The following is a 15,927-nucleotide window of genomic DNA, read 5'->3' as shown; positions in this document are numbered from 1 at the left end:
TTGTGTGTCCACATTCTGGGAGGAGCACATGAACGTTTACAGGTGGCCACATCAATGTATTGAAGTTGCCGATATGCTGGACTTGGTATGATGAGTCTGATATTCTGGACTTGGTATGATGAGTCTGATATTCTGGACTTGGTATGATGAGTCTGATATTCTGGACTTGGTATGATGAGTCTGATATGCTGGACTTGGTATGATGAGTCTGATATTCTGGACTTGGTATGATGAGTCTGATATTCTGGACTTGGTATGATGAGTCTGATATGCTGGACTTGGTATGATGAGTCTGATATTCTGGACTTGGTATGATGAGTCTGATATTCTGGACTTGGTATGATTTTGTGGGGGGGTGTCCATTAAGCAGGAACAATGCTTTAAGCTGAGGATACACTACAAGATATTATGCTGAATTTTATACACGATTCAATCCTGCCGAGTCTGTCCTAGTCAGCAGCAGTCTGCACTAGTTGGGGTAGTCGGAGTGGCAATTTGGCACAGAAATCTGTAAGTGTATGAGGGGTACTGATTTAAATCGGCAAGTGTATGATGAGAACAGACTTCTCCCGATCCGAGTCGGAGCGAGTCGGACAATATCAAACGTTTGTTATTTTGGAGCAGATTCTGGATGCAATCGTGGTGTAAACTCGTCACCACTCGCCTAGTGTATACTCCCAGTCATTTCATAATCTGTTAAGATTGTGAGTCTTCTAGTGTCCGAGGCTTTAACCAACCAACTGTCCAAAGCATTGGCAAGAAACGTTGATTTTTTGCATTTAAAAATAAATATTGTCAGAAAAATACCTGGTGTACACTAAATAATTTACCGAATCATTTCCATGATCAGATTTCTTTTCCAAAGCCAATTTTAATTCAAAACATTTCAATATTTGACGAAGTCTCATCCAAAGGCATGCATTGACAGGAGCAGAAGGCCCAGGACATGATGCCATCACGAGGAGCTGATCAACAATCAACCAGTGCAAAGTGAGATATGTTCTCTTGAAACAAATGGTGACGTCAAATCACTGACTACATTTCACTACTAGAAAAAGTTAACTTCCATTTCCCTCCCAAACCTCTAGCTGCCAGGTTGGTTTCAACGACAACATTCAATGACAAAATTAATTTGAGAGTTAAAATGAATGATCCTTGTTTTGATACCAGTGCAGTTGTCCAATACTAACCAGATGCTACAGAAACAAAATGGGCAAGCAGTGAGACTTCAATAAAAGTTTATGATAAAACTCCAATCAAAACATCATTATCGATTCATACAAAGTAGCAAGAGTCAACCGATCCAATTGAAGCTCTAAAAAATTAAGATTAAATAAAAGGGTAGAAAGAATGCAAATGTCACCATTTTGTAAAACAAAAAGATTTTTTTCTCCAACAATCTGACAAAAATATCAATCGGGTACAACATGGCAGTCTTTTCATTCACAAAAATACTTAAAAAAACCTAAAGAAAATAGGAGGATCTACTTGACCAATGGCCTTGCTAGGGGAGAATGGGCGTTGAAGCGTCAGGTAGAAAAGTCCAGGTCCTTTTCTATGAAGTGGGTTCATAGAAGGCGGAGGAGGGGGAGGAGAGAGAAGTGGACACTGGATAAGGAGGGGCGATGGAGACCGCTTCACTACGGCAGGGATCCCGATGTGCTGCAGTTCAACATTTGAGTGTGTGTGTGTGTGTGTGTGTGTGTGACGAGGAACTCAGTAAATACGGCCTCGGCTCCTGTTGCCTCTGCCTCCGAAGCCCCGCCCCCGGCCTCCCCTGAAGCCTCCGCGGTTTTCTGTAGCCAGACGACAAAAACAGAACAGGAATTAAGAACAGGGGGGATTCAGGAAAGAGGGTTTTAGTGAAAACTGTACAACCCTGAGATTGAATTGAATCTCAGGGTTAGCAAACTTGAGTTAACTAGTTTTCACTTAAACCCTCTTTCAGGAACACCCAGATCACCACTATGCATAATGCTCATTGTGATCACCCTTTTTGTAAACACAGTGGACCGGACAGGAAAATATGCTATATCACGCAAAACAATATATACGCAGTAAGGAAATACTTTTGGCATGTATTCGCGTCACCAACCCTGCAGATTTCACCTCGAGAATTTGCTAATATACAGCAGATATGACGAAAAAATGAAAAGGACCTTAAAATGCACATAAATGACCGTATGCGAGGTAGAAAAGGTCAAAATAATGTACTGGAAAGGTCCATTGTGTGTGAAACCCATGAACCACAAAGAAACCCTGTGATAAGTGTTATCAACGTTGTGCCGACGTTAGGACAATGTTGTGGCAACGTTCCACGGTCAGTCAGCGCGTCGCCGGGCCCTGCTCACCGGGGGAGAAATTGCCGATTTTGGCGCTGAACTTGCCGCTGGGGGGGTTGTAGATCTGCCGCGCGTCCCTCCGGGGGAGAGACAGCTGCTTGTTCGCGTTGCTGCCGGCGCCCATCTCCTCGCTTGACGGGCGCTTCTGACTGTGGCGGGGCAAAGGTCAGCAGAGGTCAACCGGAGGTCACGACAACTCGCAACATGACAACCACGGTAAGTTCTCTCTTAGATAAATATGAGTAGATGAATTCACATCTATCAATTGGGTCAAATACTGCGATAAAAAGGTCTTGTTGAACAGGACATGAGAAATAGGCTTACAGTAAATACACAGAAATAGGCATCCTTCTTACACAACCAAAGCACAAAGGAGGCAAGAAGAGGAAACTAGCTAAGCCATGGGACCTACCCACCTGGCCCAGCCATGGGACCTACCTGCCTGGCCCAGCCATGGGACTTACCCGACTGGCCCAGCCATGGGACCTACCCACCTGGCCCAGCCATGGGACCTACCCACCTGGCCCAGCCATGGGACCTACCCACCTGGCCCAGCCATGGGACCTACCAGACTGGCCCAGCCATGGGACCTACCCGCCTGGCCCAGCCATGGTACCTACCCGCCTGGCCCAGCCATGGGACCTACCCACCTGGCCCAGCCATGGGACCTACCCACCTGGCCCAGCCATGGGACCTACCAGACTGGCCCAGCCATGGGACCTACCCGCCTGGCCCAGCCATGGTACCTACCCGCCTGGCCCAGCCATGGGACCTACCCACCTGGCCCAGCCATGGGACCTACCAGACTGGCCCAGCCATGGGACCTACCCGCCTGGCCCAGCCATGGTACCTACCCGCCTGGCCCAGCCATGGGACCTACCCGCCTGGCCCAGCCATGGTACCTACCCGCCTGGCCCAGCCATGGGACCTACCCGCCTGGCCCAGCCATGGTACCTACCCACCTGGCCCAGCCATGGGACCTACCCGCCTGGCCCAGCCATGGTACCTACCCACCTGGCCCAGCCATGGGACCTACCCGCCTGGCCCAGCCATGGGACCTACCCACCTGGCCCAGCCAAGGGACCTACCAGACTGGCCCAGCCATGGGACCTACCCGCCTGGCCCAGCCATGGGACCTACCTGCCTGGCCCAGCCATGGGACCTACCCACCTGGCCCAGCCATGGGACCTACCCGCCTGGCCCAGCCATGGGACCTACCAGACTGGCCCAGCCATGGGACCTACCCACCTGGCCCAGCCATGGGACCTACCTGCCTGGCCCAGCCATGGGACCTACCTGCCTGGCCCAGCCATGGGACCTACCCACCTGGCACCTACCCACCTGGCCCAGCCATGGGACCTACCCACCTGGCACCTACCCACCTGGCCCAGCCATGGGACCTACCCGACTGGCCCAGCCATGGGACCTACCTGCCTGGCCCAGCCATGGGACCTACCCGACTGGCCCAGCCATGGTACCTACCAGACTGGCCCAGCCATGGGACCTACCCGACTGGCCCAGCCATGGGACCTACCCACCTGGCCCAGCCATGGTACCTACCCACCTGGCCCAGCCATGGGACCTACCCGCCTGGCCCAGCCATGGGACCTACCCGCCTGGCCCAGCCATGGGACCTACCCGCCTGGCCCAGCCATGGGACCTACCCGCCTGGCCCAGCCATGGGACCTACCAGACTGGACAGGGTTAGGCCGTGTGTCCACCGGCCAGCTGTATTTTAGAGCCGGTGCCGTTTTTGAGTTGTTTACCATGGCTTAGCTAGCTAATACTGCAGTCTGCAAAAACACGACACTCGGTAGCCGAGCCAAGCTGTCGCAGTGTGCTCTACGCAGCTGCAAGCTTGGCGCCGTTTAGCTTCACACGGCTGGGACCGTCTCAGAGCACGGTGGACCTACCCGACGGGCTCGGCCTTCTGGACGGGCTTCCAGGACAGGGTGACTGTGCTCTTGTACGACGGTGGGTTGTGGAAGAGATCCTGCAAACGAGAACGAGCACGTGAACGAAGACGACTGACGTCTGGAAATTGACATGTCATTTTTTTCCACATGTATCTGTACTCTTGCATTCCGTCCACATCTCTTTTGGCCCCGTACCTTGATGAGGACGTTGATGTTGTTGGTTATCTTCAGGGCCACCACTTTGATCTTGTTCTTAAAGAGACACAGAGAATGGTCAGGTTAGCCACTGAGACGTTTAACATGTGAATGGGAAGATAATCTAACAATCACCCAGGAACATCAGCAAAGAGCGAATAGGGTAGTTTGAAACAAGTTAAGACTTGCTTTGAGATTTCCCTTAAAGCTGCATGAGATCACCTTTTTAAAGTTAAATATTCAAGGTTTCCTGCCAATAGTTTATGAATTGGCTTTAGCAATCATTTTCGTGACATGAGTATAAGACCCTTTATTATTTATTATTGTATTTTAGAATTTATTTTAGAATTTCAGTGTACTGGCTAGTACACTGTACTGCTAGTATACTGCAGTTTTTATCATGACCAGAGGGGCCGCCAAAGTGCTGAGTTATCTCACGCAGCTTTAACTTTCTCCACAGCAATAGTGCCATTCGGAAAGAGACGATGAAGCATCCTGCCTCACACACACCTCGTCTGTCTTCAGGGCGTCTCCCGTCTTGCCTTGCAGAGCCACCCGGAGCTGCCGAATGTACACCTGCAGTCCTCTGGCAAAGTACTGTAACCTGTTGGGACCAATGCACAGAAACCTGGGTCAGGTCAAATCAGGAAAATGGCAGACATCATTTCTAAGTAAAAGTTGTCAAAATGCACACGGAAAAAAAAAAGTCATCAGAACTGAAATGTTGCTGTAGCTTCGCTCTTGTTCCCTCACCTGATCTTGAAGTCCTTGAGGCGCTCGGCGTTGATCTTGTCGATGAGGAAGTCGGGCAGCTTCTTGCCCAGCTGGTGGAAGCTGAAGAGGAGACACTCCACGTAGCTGAACTGCAGCTTGGGCTCGTCGCCGCCGGCGTTCTCCCCGTTCTCGCCCTCCTCTGGAGGTAAGGGCATGAACTCCTACATGGAGGGAGGGGGCGGGGTCAAGGAAAGAGGGAGGGGGAGAGAAAAAGGAGATGCAGTTTAGCCGTTTCTCAGAAAGATACTGGGATATCAAGTCCGCTCAGATTGTTTGCCGTAAATCGGGAATTCCGCACAAACGTCCATTCACTCCAAGGATACAGCAGCTCCGCTGAGAGTGTAGTGGTGGCAATTACAGGCCTTAGATGCCATCACCAATAAGCCTTTCCTCCGTCGCAGTGGATCAATAAAAAAAAAAGTACTGCTTGTGTCATCTTAACATTTTCTGTGTAGATGAGGATAATTGTTTGGGTCGACCATTTGACGATTGTATAGGCTTTGTACAGCCATCTCAACCTTATGAGCTTCAATATTAATTACAAAGTCTTTTAAAGTAATTCATGTTCCGAAACTGCGCGCGTGCTATTTTGCTGCCGGAATGTCTGTCATCATCCTGCTATGAGCTTAGCTAAGCGCCAGCTGCACCGATGAAACATGAACAACAACAACCCTTTATCTGCTTGTTCTTGGTCGTTCTGACCTGGTCTACAGCGGGTCGCTATGCAACGCTATCTGCACAAGAATGTCTGTATGCTCTGTATCACTGGGAACTTTTGCTGCTCTCATTGGGGAAGAGCACATCGGTCGCTAGTGGTTGCAACCTTTTATTAAATCATAAAGAGTATAATTGTGCCTTCAAGTTTGTCGATTAATCTCACTCTTGGGTACATGGTTACAAAATGGAGATGCGTGCAGTGGTAAACATCCACAGCCGTATCGTGTCTGACGAGCAATGTTGTGTGAAAACCGGCGACTGATGGACACCTGCTGTCGTTGTCAATCAGCCTCTTACCAGCAGCTTCTCAAACAGCATGGTGAGGTTGGCTTCCAGCTTGTCCATGTCCCCACAGAACGGACTCATCTCTGCCAGCAGCTTCAGCACCTACACACACACACACACACACACACACACACACACACACACACAAACACACACACACACACACAACTGAGCAAATCTGTGCGCGCTTGATAATGAGAAGCGGTTTTACACCGTGAAGACTAATCACCCACTTACAGGCCGTTAATAGTCACACGTTGACTGTGGAGTCAGCCGACGCTTCCCCCTGACAGGCGGCACCCCAGACTGAACGCTCCCCGCTCGGGTTCCAGTTCACACTGAATCTTTAGCGCGTCGCGCAACAATGTGTGGAGCCTCCCGTGCATCTCAGAACCAGGCGAATGGGTTGGACCGGGGTCCAGTGTGGGGCGCGAAATGGCCGATGCAAACAACACGGGAGTGTGTGTCAACATGGAGGATAATAGAGTAAACTCCATAGTATGACCCGAGGGTGCTACAGTGTGTGTGTGTGTGTGTGTGTGTGTGTGTGTGTGTGTGTGTGTGCGTTGTAGGAGAGAGACAGAGGCATGTATGGCCAAAAGTGGCGAGGTGACTGTGGAATGTGTGCCTGTTTTGGGGGGTAGGAGAGAGAACCTCCTTTCTGAGAGGTTGGGCGGGCAATTATAGTAGATAATAATAGGTAGGAATGGTTGGGATGATGAGGCCATTACGAAACAGGTTTTGGTCTATCTGTTTGTCTCTGGACCACACCTTGTATTTATTTGATTCCAGTTCTCTGGAGGTTAGACATACATGTAAGCTTACAATTAAAATGACCGAAATGTGCATTGGTCTAGAATATTTATTAAAAGATTGACTAGAACTCATCAACCTAGAACGAGGTGTGTGTGTGTGTGTGTGTGTGTGTGTGTGTGTGTGTGTGTGTGTGTGTGTGTGTGTGTGTGTGAGCTACAGGGATACTGACCTCCAGCTGAATGTCCAGCTCTGCCACAGGACTGGTCAGAGAGCTGAGGTTGGGCAGGACGTGGTCACAGAAGTAGGTCAGGAAACGGGTGGAATGCACATTTTTCTGGAAGAGACAAAAAAAAGAGAGTGAATGAGTCGCGTGTGCGAGTCTGAGTGAGAACAGGAAAGTATGTGACTGAATCTGTGAGCGCGTCTGCACTAAAATGTATGTCTATACAAGTGTGTGTGTAGGTGTGTGTGTGTGTGCAGGTGTGTGTCTGCTTCACTCACAGAGAAGAGGGGCAGGGCCTGGCGCGTGCACTGCAGCAGGCGGTCCACGGTGTCGGGGTCGGCGGGGTTGAGCGCCTGCTCCAGGAAGGCCTGCTCCACCACCAGCTCCACCAGCTGCTGACGCCCGCTCACCGTCTGCATCACCTTCAGCCCTGACACCACGCGCATCAGCAGGACAAACTCCTCCCCCGTCACGTCCTCCAATACCTGGCCGGAAGAGGGGAGGGGTCAGAGGTTAGACGTCCATATATGGCAGTTTGGCTGAGATGTTAATGGATGTGGGATATAGGAGGGCTTTTGGCATGTAGACCGCAAATGAACTGAAGATATTCTCCAATACAAAAGCTCATGAATGTGCGTGGGGCCAAAATCACATCCAAGAATTATAAAATGTGCAATTTCAACGATAAGACGAACAACAAATGGTACATTTACTCCAAGCCCTTTTAGCTAGGCATTGGCTACACTTCATTACACAGGGGAGGGAGAATATTTGACAGTATAAACAAGAGCCAGTGCACAGAGGAGCTTGAGCTGACCTTCTTGGTCTCGATGAAGATGTAGTCCTCGACCTCCTTGGTCATGGTGTCGTCAGGCAGGCCCTTCAGCTTGGTGGAGAGGAACTTGATGGCCCTCTCCCTCACAATGTCCTCTCCTTGCAGGATCTGAGAGAACAGCCCTCCAAGGGTCCCTGTCGAGGAACCCACAGTTAAGACAACAGCCTTCTTGGGTCTATTCGCAGCACGCTATGCACAATTACATGTGATGAATTAATCCTTGGGTGACAACCTTTTTTTGCAGTCTATGTAACAATTGAAGTAACCACCACAGGAATACAAAGGTATATAGGCCAAAGAATGGGACACTCACCCTTCGCGTCCAATTTGAAGATGGAGACCAGTGCTGTGTTCACTTGGTTGAACTCTGCGGAGTCATCTGAAAACACACCAATATCAATGGTCATTGAAAGAGAGAACGTCTTGATGCATTTTCGACACCTGAGCATGTGAATGGTGAATAAGGGCTGAAATGCCAATAGGCGTGTACCTGTCTGTAGAAGTTGGGTGAGGATATCTGCAACCCTGACAATATTCTCTCCGGCAGCAAAGCGTGGGAGCTCTTTGATGGCCTGCCTCCGAATCTAGACAGAAGATGGAGCAGGGTATCAACTGAGTAGACGATCATCTGCACCATTTCTAGTGAAATATTAGGCTGATATTTTCTGTCTGCTTCTTAGTGAGTGCCCAGACATCACAGTATGCTCTATTGAAACAGTGGCTTGCTGAGCAGCGAGACAGTGCAAAGTAGTGACTGTGGTGGCCCCACAGCGACGCAGTGAGCCACATATTAATGTCACCCTTACCGATACGTCTTCATCTTCACACAGATCAAGCTGAGCGTTGATGGCTGCGTCTGCCAGCTCTGGGAAGCTGCTAAAGAATTTGGGAATGAACTGAGCAGCCAGACGCTTCTCCTTTGGACCCCCTTTCACCCCGTCAAGGATCACCTGGTAGGCGTCTTTGTGCTGCAGGAAATATTAAACAAAACAATATTATGATGAGCAGGGAATACAATTTTAATTAAATTTTAATTTAGTATGAGCAAAAATTAAAATTATTTTTATGTTTTTCTGTCTGCCTTTTCTTTTGTGAAAGACACACCACCATAACCACCAGCATCAGGTAAAGTTAACGTTACCTCACTTAGCCATGGTCATGGGTCATGTTAGGCGTAGCATGAGGACAATCTCTTTCGCCAACTTAGCTTAGCTAGCAATCGCTAGGTGGATAGTTTTGTTTATAACCAGCTGAAGCTACGCTACATGGTTTAGCTCGCAAACCATTATTGCTGGGATGGCATAGATATACGACGGCCAGGTAAATACAACGTATCGGTAATGAATGAGTCTAATGACATTAAATAAGAGGATTTGCTAGCTAGCCATCTAGGCTAGGCCCTCGAATGTCGTAGCTAGCTAGCACGATGCTAACGTCGTTAGCGACCCGTAACTAAATCCCCTCGCTTACTGAAACCGGGCCACCCTGCGGTGCGCAGGGCGGATACAGGTCCACAGCAAGCGCCTCAATCTACAGGCCTGACGCACGACCGGCCACTCCAGTTACACCAAAACGAGTGAACCTCATGTCCAGTCTGACTGTACTCGCTACTACTAACGTGAGCTAGTTATTAATCCACTACGTCAAAGCTCGACTTGGCCTTAAGCGAAGCACATAGTAAATAATAATAATCAGTTTGGTAGACATTCTGGTTGAATTGGCGATGTTACCTGGCTCAGGTTCTCCTTTGCATCAGCAAGGATCCCATAGTTACGATACAGCTCCTCGATGGTGACCGCCATCGGCGTGCGTCCGAGGGTTACAATGAGAATAGATCAAATATCCTGCAAAAATTACCTACAGTTCGGCCTCTGGGCTCGAACTTTATCCTAACGCATACAGTTCTGTGCTATAAAAAGTATGGAAAGGGGATTGGGGAGTGGAAATTTCTAGAAAGCTGTGAATGAAACCCCGCCGCCCGGACTGTTCACACTAGTCTTGAATTGCCCTTCTGGGATGGAAGCCTGGAAGTACAATCCTAGCGCGTTCGCCAACCTCCAGCCAAAGCGCAGCAACATAAAATATGAGGACACGATACATCAAACAGATGACAGCTTCTTGTTTACTTATGCTCACAAGTTGGTATAATTAATTCGATTTTTGGACTGAAAGATTTATTTTGGCTGGCCACTAAGGCTTTTAGTAGTATCATGGGGCGGATTTGCCAAGTTTGTTTCAAATGACCCGGGCACCAGACCACTAGAGGGCCCCCTCTGTCAGAGGAGAGAGAGAGACACATTCCATAGATTTAACAACGGGAGACGGTAACATAATTTATTTCTGACCATAGAAATTCTGACCACATCTATATTTGACTCATTATGAGGGCATTCATGGCTGATGTCTCACCTCAACATCACTATTAATGGGGCTCCTTCTCCTGAATTGTAGAACAATTGCACGTTATCTTCTCCATACCCTTGTTTGGTTGTAGCAGTCGTATTTCCAGGAACCCAAAGTGCATGCAAGTGATCCCTTCTTCGGAGCAAAATTACACATGCTTAGACCAACGAAAAACCAGTCCCACAACTGAATTGAATATCAAATGCCGCAGGAGATCACAGGAATCGGATTCCTGCTCCAAACTGGATCCCGTCACATATCCTAAAGAGAAGAGAGAGAGACAATAAAGCCATCACTTCTATATATAATAACTAACTTTGATTATCTACAGGACTGATCTCTATATCCAGTCAGTGGAGAGGCGGTACCTGTCTCCACTCTGGACCCCCATGGGAATGCAGTAGTTGAGCTCCAGTCTGGCGATGTTCCCCAGGCGCAGCACGAGACCTGCTCCGTAGGACCAGCGGATACACTCCGCAAGTCTCTTCAAGTGCGCTTTTGGACCTTCGCCTGGAATGGAAACACACACGCACACACACACACACACACACTGTTAAAATGACCCACTGCATTGTCATACTAAAAATAATGCCACCCCCCCATGCCACGTTCTAGGTAGGTACATCATTGAATCTAATCTAATGACCCTGCTTCTTATCAGTGCCCACCATAGTTGAGGTTACACAGGTTCCCGGCGTTGAGGAAGAAGTGGGTCCTGAACAGGTCTCCAAAGCCACCTTTGCCTGGACGGAAGGGCAGTGGAGTGTACAGGTGGAGCCCGCCGGCCCAGTACGCCTCACCGCCCAGGTAATCACCTGCCAGACCCATAGTACCACCACACAAAAGGGCATTCAATCACCCTGCCAGACACCAGCTTGCCTGATGCCAAAAATCACAAAGACAAACTAAACCACGTCGACTTGGATCGTGTTTACATTGACAGAGACGGTAATCTCACCTTCACTCTGTGGCCCGATGCTGTACATGCTGAATCCCCTCACACTGGTAGGCCCACCCAAATAGAACCTGTGAGAAAAATATATATAAAAAATAGAGGAAAATTTGTTAAGATCTGTTATTATTCAGTGCAGTTGGGGAATCAATCACACTAGACTGGGAAATGAATGATCTGTGCTTAGTGACTTATCTTTAGGGCTACAGAGGAGACATATGATATAGAGTGAAGCACAGTCTTTGTACCTGTCAGCTATGCTGGTTGGCTTATCCCCAATGGGGAGCAGCATTCCTCCCCACAAGGAGGCCGACAGGACCTGAGAGGATACACAAATATTATTACCATGGCTGAGGACTTATCCTGATCACAACAAAGAACAAGAAGACCAACCATGTAAATCACACTAAATTACACATAACATTATTCAAGAGGGCTGTCAAGGACTGATTTCTTACACAGATTAAGGCTGGTCCAATACTACAAGTCATATCCCCCTTAGTTTTGCAATAAACTGTCCAAAAACACATCGCGAAAGGTTGCTGTTTATCTTGACATCTCACCGAGTCCCAGACGAGACGTCTGTTCATTTGGATCTCAAAGTCTTCCTTTAGGAAGCTGGCGTCACCCCCAGTGTAGCCTGCCAACTCCTGCAACACACCGACCCCCAATGTCATCGTACCTGTAGTGTGCTCAACACGGCTTTAAAGTATATTTCAAGGGAAGAGAATGGTGCGACTGCTGGTCTTTGACGTACCTGGTGGACCTTCAGCAAGGCACCTGTCCTGGGGAGGATGCTTGAGTTTCTGGTGTCAATAACCATGGCATGCTGAGGGACGAGACAAACGCATTGATGTAAAGATAAAAGCGGCATCAAGTCATCAGCACTGAATAGACTTCCATTTAAAACAAGCCGGATAAATCCAGAAAACAGCACAAATGCCTCTCCTCAATTATCTGGCAAAGATGCAATGTGCACCAGTCACTTTTGGGAATCTGCTTGCAACAACACACTAGATGGAATGAGCATTTCTCGCCATGAGAAACGGGGCGAATTAAATCCAATGGTCAGAAGCTGCATATGGATAATACTACGCAGGATCGCTTGACTTGGCAGCAAACGGTCAGACATTTCACTAATGCAGGAACAGAATATCTGCATTTGCTTCACGGAAAAGTGAACTGTGGCGACCGCACACACAAGCACACACCCTGGTCAATCTAATACCACACAACCCCATTTCATCGGGTTGGGGACAATAGCCGCGGATGCCCATACGGTATTAGAGATATAGGTCATTGGGTTGAAACCGAGGTCCAGTACCGAGAGTGATGATTTGAGAGAATGGCCACTCTCCTCCCGGACTGAGAAGGAGGCGGTGCGAGCCAGACAGCCAAGCTCCCTCCACACGCCCTCCCACTTCAACGTGTGGTTTGTCCTCCAGATTGGAAACTGTTAATATGCAGAACACAGGGAGAGGACAGAGCATCGGTGCTGCTGAAGGGTAGTAAATCTCACTGGACTTTAGTGCATGAGCGTGACAAATGAATGTATGAATAGAAAGGTAGACAAGAGGACATACACTTAACTCTGTAGAGACGCCTCGGTCCGTCTCTCTCAGAGAACTCCATGGGAACTGGCCTGTGACTCTGTACAAGTTTACCATGAAACTGTAACGGTGAAAAGACATCAAATGAGTACCAACAAAAAAGCTATCAGGTTTAACAACATTGTTATGCATATCATCAGTCAGCCTGTAGCTCTGGATTCAGTATTCTCCCAGTTTCTTCGACTCCTAAAACACGCTTCATTGTCACATACTTGCGCTCAAAGTGTCCAGGCTGGGGCTTAAAGAACGACAGGCCATAGGAAGTCTCTTTGGTGCCGTAGGAGAACTGGAAGGTGAGTTTCTCTGCTCGACCAAACAGATTGGGAAGCTTCAGACCCAGAACCTGCCATGGGAGGGTAAACAAGTCAAAACCTAGCAACAGTGGTGGATGAGATTTTTGGTCGACTTAGAATAACCCAAGAACATGCTACAGTACATATTGGTTGAGGATGTATGGGCTTTGGATACTTGGAAAATATATCTCTACTATATCAGGGCAGTTAGAATCTCTATGGTCAGGGGTCAATCAGGAGTTCTCACCATGCTCCCTTCGTTGTTCCCGACCATGGTGTTGTAGCTGCCAGTCATCCGTCTCAACTCAGTCACTTCAAACGTCACATCTAGTCCATTAGGAAGTGCATCAGCCCCTGAAAGAAAACATTATCAATCAATCAATCAAAGCTTTATTTGTATAGCGCATTTCATACCCAGAGGCAACACAATGCGCTTTACAGAGAACAAGGGAGGTGGGCATACGACCCACTCTCTACATATTCCAGATATGGCTCTCTCAACTGCCCATAACCTGTGAAATATGAACGCAAATCTCACAGCGCAACATATTAGACAGGTGTTATAAAAAAACAGACTGAATATCAAAACAACAGTACCTTGCGAGGTGTCAATGACGACCTCTACTTTCCTGAAGATGCCAAGACGTAGCAGCTTCTGTCTAGCCGCGTGGGACCTTTTCATGACCTACAACAAATCATTAAACAAATGTTTAGAACCAGCTCTCCAAAACAAAAGAACCGATGAAAAAACGACACATTCTGAAACTACTCGTGAGTTATGTCACGCAGGCCCACTCACATCAATCAAGTCCTTAGCTCGGAAGACATCAGCAATTTCATATGTTAAGAGTTCGTCTTTGGTTCGTCCAAGCCCATCTATGTGTACACGCTGAACTACTACCTAAAGAATGTGGGGGAAATTACATTGTGTGATTCATCAGCAAGATAAGACAAAATCTTGGGACAAAGTCATTCAGGAGTCAGACTGATAACTAAGTTAAAAAACTAGTCTTACATTTTTGTTTTCAAGAACTTCCTGCTTTGGCTCCTGCTCCATCTCTGGTGTCTCAATGTCATCGGGATGGACCCCCAACTCAGGGCCCTGCATGGGTAGGGGGTCAAGGCTCTGCAACACAACAGAAACATTGAAAATGATGCTTTAGCTAGCAGGTACACATTGAGTAGTACTGTGATGAGACGAGCAGTAGCAATCACACAGTAAGGTTCAAGGGAGGCTATAATAGATTAGCTATGGTCGATATGGCATGAAAACCAATACATTACAACCAACAATGTAGTTAGCTAGCAAAACAAACAGTTGAATCACCACCAACGTGCAGTGTTGAAAGCATCAAGATAGATAGGCTAGTTCCCATCAACGCATCATTACATTAGATAAATCATGAATGAATAGACCTCAAGGGTTTACTGGCCACACCTGACACACAGAGCACACACAACACACCTGACACACACAGCACACACAACACACCTGACACACACAGCACACACAACACACCTGACACAAACAGCACACACAACACACCTGACACACACAGCACACACAACACATCCAAGCAGCCAGGAGTAGTTGTCAGCCTCATCAGTGGCACTCAGGGACCAAGTCCAAGTGCTCAGTCCAGGTCCTGCAGGGACAGGACTGAAGAGCATCTGTTCTTGCATGTTTTTCATATTGGGAATCTATGTGGAGGGAACCCGAGTGAGCATTGGGAGAACATGCACTCCACTCCACACAGAAAGGGACCCATCGCCCAATACTTGATGTAATAAACTGATATTTGCTCATGTGTGTGCTGTTTTTCAATGGTTCGTTACAGGGCGTAGTCTATGCACAGGTCTAATACAACAGGGTGGCATGTAGCTCGGAAGGTAGAGCGGCCGGCTGGGGGAACAGATCGGTCTCCGGTTCAATCTCCGGTCCCGGCAGCGTGCCGAAGTGTCCTTGAATTGGGTGGCTCGGTAGCTCAGTGCGTTACACCGGCGACTCACAGTCAGGATTCGATCCCCGCATATCTCCCGGGCCTCGCTGTATCATAAACGACAATAAATGCAATGTGACGCACGCGCATACCGAGAAAACCCGATTTGAGAGTTGGCGATTTTCGGACCGATGATAAATTATTTGCAAAAGATTGTTCATGATACAGGAGACCACAGCGCCAGTTCAAGTGCTATAGAAAACCTTGTACGTTGATCATTTTATTTTTCATCAACATTACAATGGCCGGGCGTAGCAACGCGGTTCTAAAGTCAGACAGAGGAAGGTATTCTACTTGTACAGCTGAAAACAATTGAGAACCGTCCCAGTTGGGAAGCTGGTCAGTTTGACCTATTTTGACAGTAACCTAGTAATTTAAATGAACTACAGTAGCTTACAGTAGCAACGTTAGCTAGCTAGCTAGTAATTATGCTACTGTACTCAAAGGTCATGCTTTCACGGATACATTTTGAGCAGCGGTCCTTACCCTTGCGTGGACGGTGCCCATATTTGGATATTGACAGCAATGCCTTTCAAAATTTAGAGTTTATTTAACGGAAATACAACAATTTTCATGCACAATTGGCCGAAGATAAATTCAATTTTGCAGACGGGGGACGCCATGAC

General features: G+C 48.0%; 2 protein-coding genes across 3 annotated transcripts; both read right to left on the bottom strand.

Annotated features, from left to right (window-relative positions):
- Positions 1-924: 924 nt before the first annotated feature.
- On the bottom strand, positions 925-10,040 carry api5 (apoptosis inhibitor 5). Its single transcript, XM_084451228.1, has 14 exons — positions 9,774-10,040; positions 8,850-9,011; positions 8,534-8,627; positions 8,357-8,422; positions 8,026-8,177; positions 7,487-7,693; positions 7,215-7,319; positions 6,242-6,331; positions 5,207-5,388; positions 4,964-5,057; positions 4,454-4,510; positions 4,256-4,335; positions 2,352-2,491; positions 925-1,796 (listed from the first exon to the last, which is right to left on the bottom strand). Exons 1-14 carry the CDS (start codon positions 9,843-9,845, stop codon positions 1,717-1,719), a joined length of 1,581 nt encoding a protein of 526 aa, XP_084307354.1. The 5' UTR covers positions 9,846-10,040; the 3' UTR covers positions 925-1,716.
- Positions 10,041-10,294: 254 nt separating this feature from the next.
- On the bottom strand, positions 10,295-15,927 carry samm50 (SAMM50 sorting and assembly machinery component). Of its 2 annotated transcripts, none has more exons than XM_084451265.1 (15): positions 15,788-15,927; positions 14,317-14,427; positions 14,101-14,202; positions 13,899-13,986; positions 13,549-13,655; positions 13,221-13,351; positions 12,982-13,069; positions 12,723-12,851; positions 12,156-12,227; positions 11,962-12,048; positions 11,647-11,717; positions 11,406-11,472; positions 11,115-11,271; positions 10,815-10,956; positions 10,295-10,707 (listed from the first exon to the last, which is right to left on the bottom strand). In XM_084451265.1, exons 1-15 carry the CDS (start codon positions 15,806-15,808, stop codon positions 10,662-10,664), a joined length of 1,419 nt encoding a protein of 472 aa, XP_084307391.1. In that variant the 5' UTR covers positions 15,809-15,927; the 3' UTR covers positions 10,295-10,661. The 2 variants fall into 2 exon arrangements, with proteins under 2 accessions (XP_084307391.1, XP_084307392.1); XM_084451266.1 differs by having other exon boundaries at positions 10,297-10,707; positions 11,115-11,261; positions 11,405-11,472.

The sequence above is a fragment of the Borostomias antarcticus genome, assembly GCF_949987555.1.
Source record: "Borostomias antarcticus genome assembly, chromosome: 16".
Taxonomy (NCBI): Eukaryota; Metazoa; Chordata; class Actinopteri; order Stomiiformes; family Stomiidae; genus Borostomias; species Borostomias antarcticus.
This window is presented reverse-complemented; position numbering and strand designations above follow the sequence as displayed.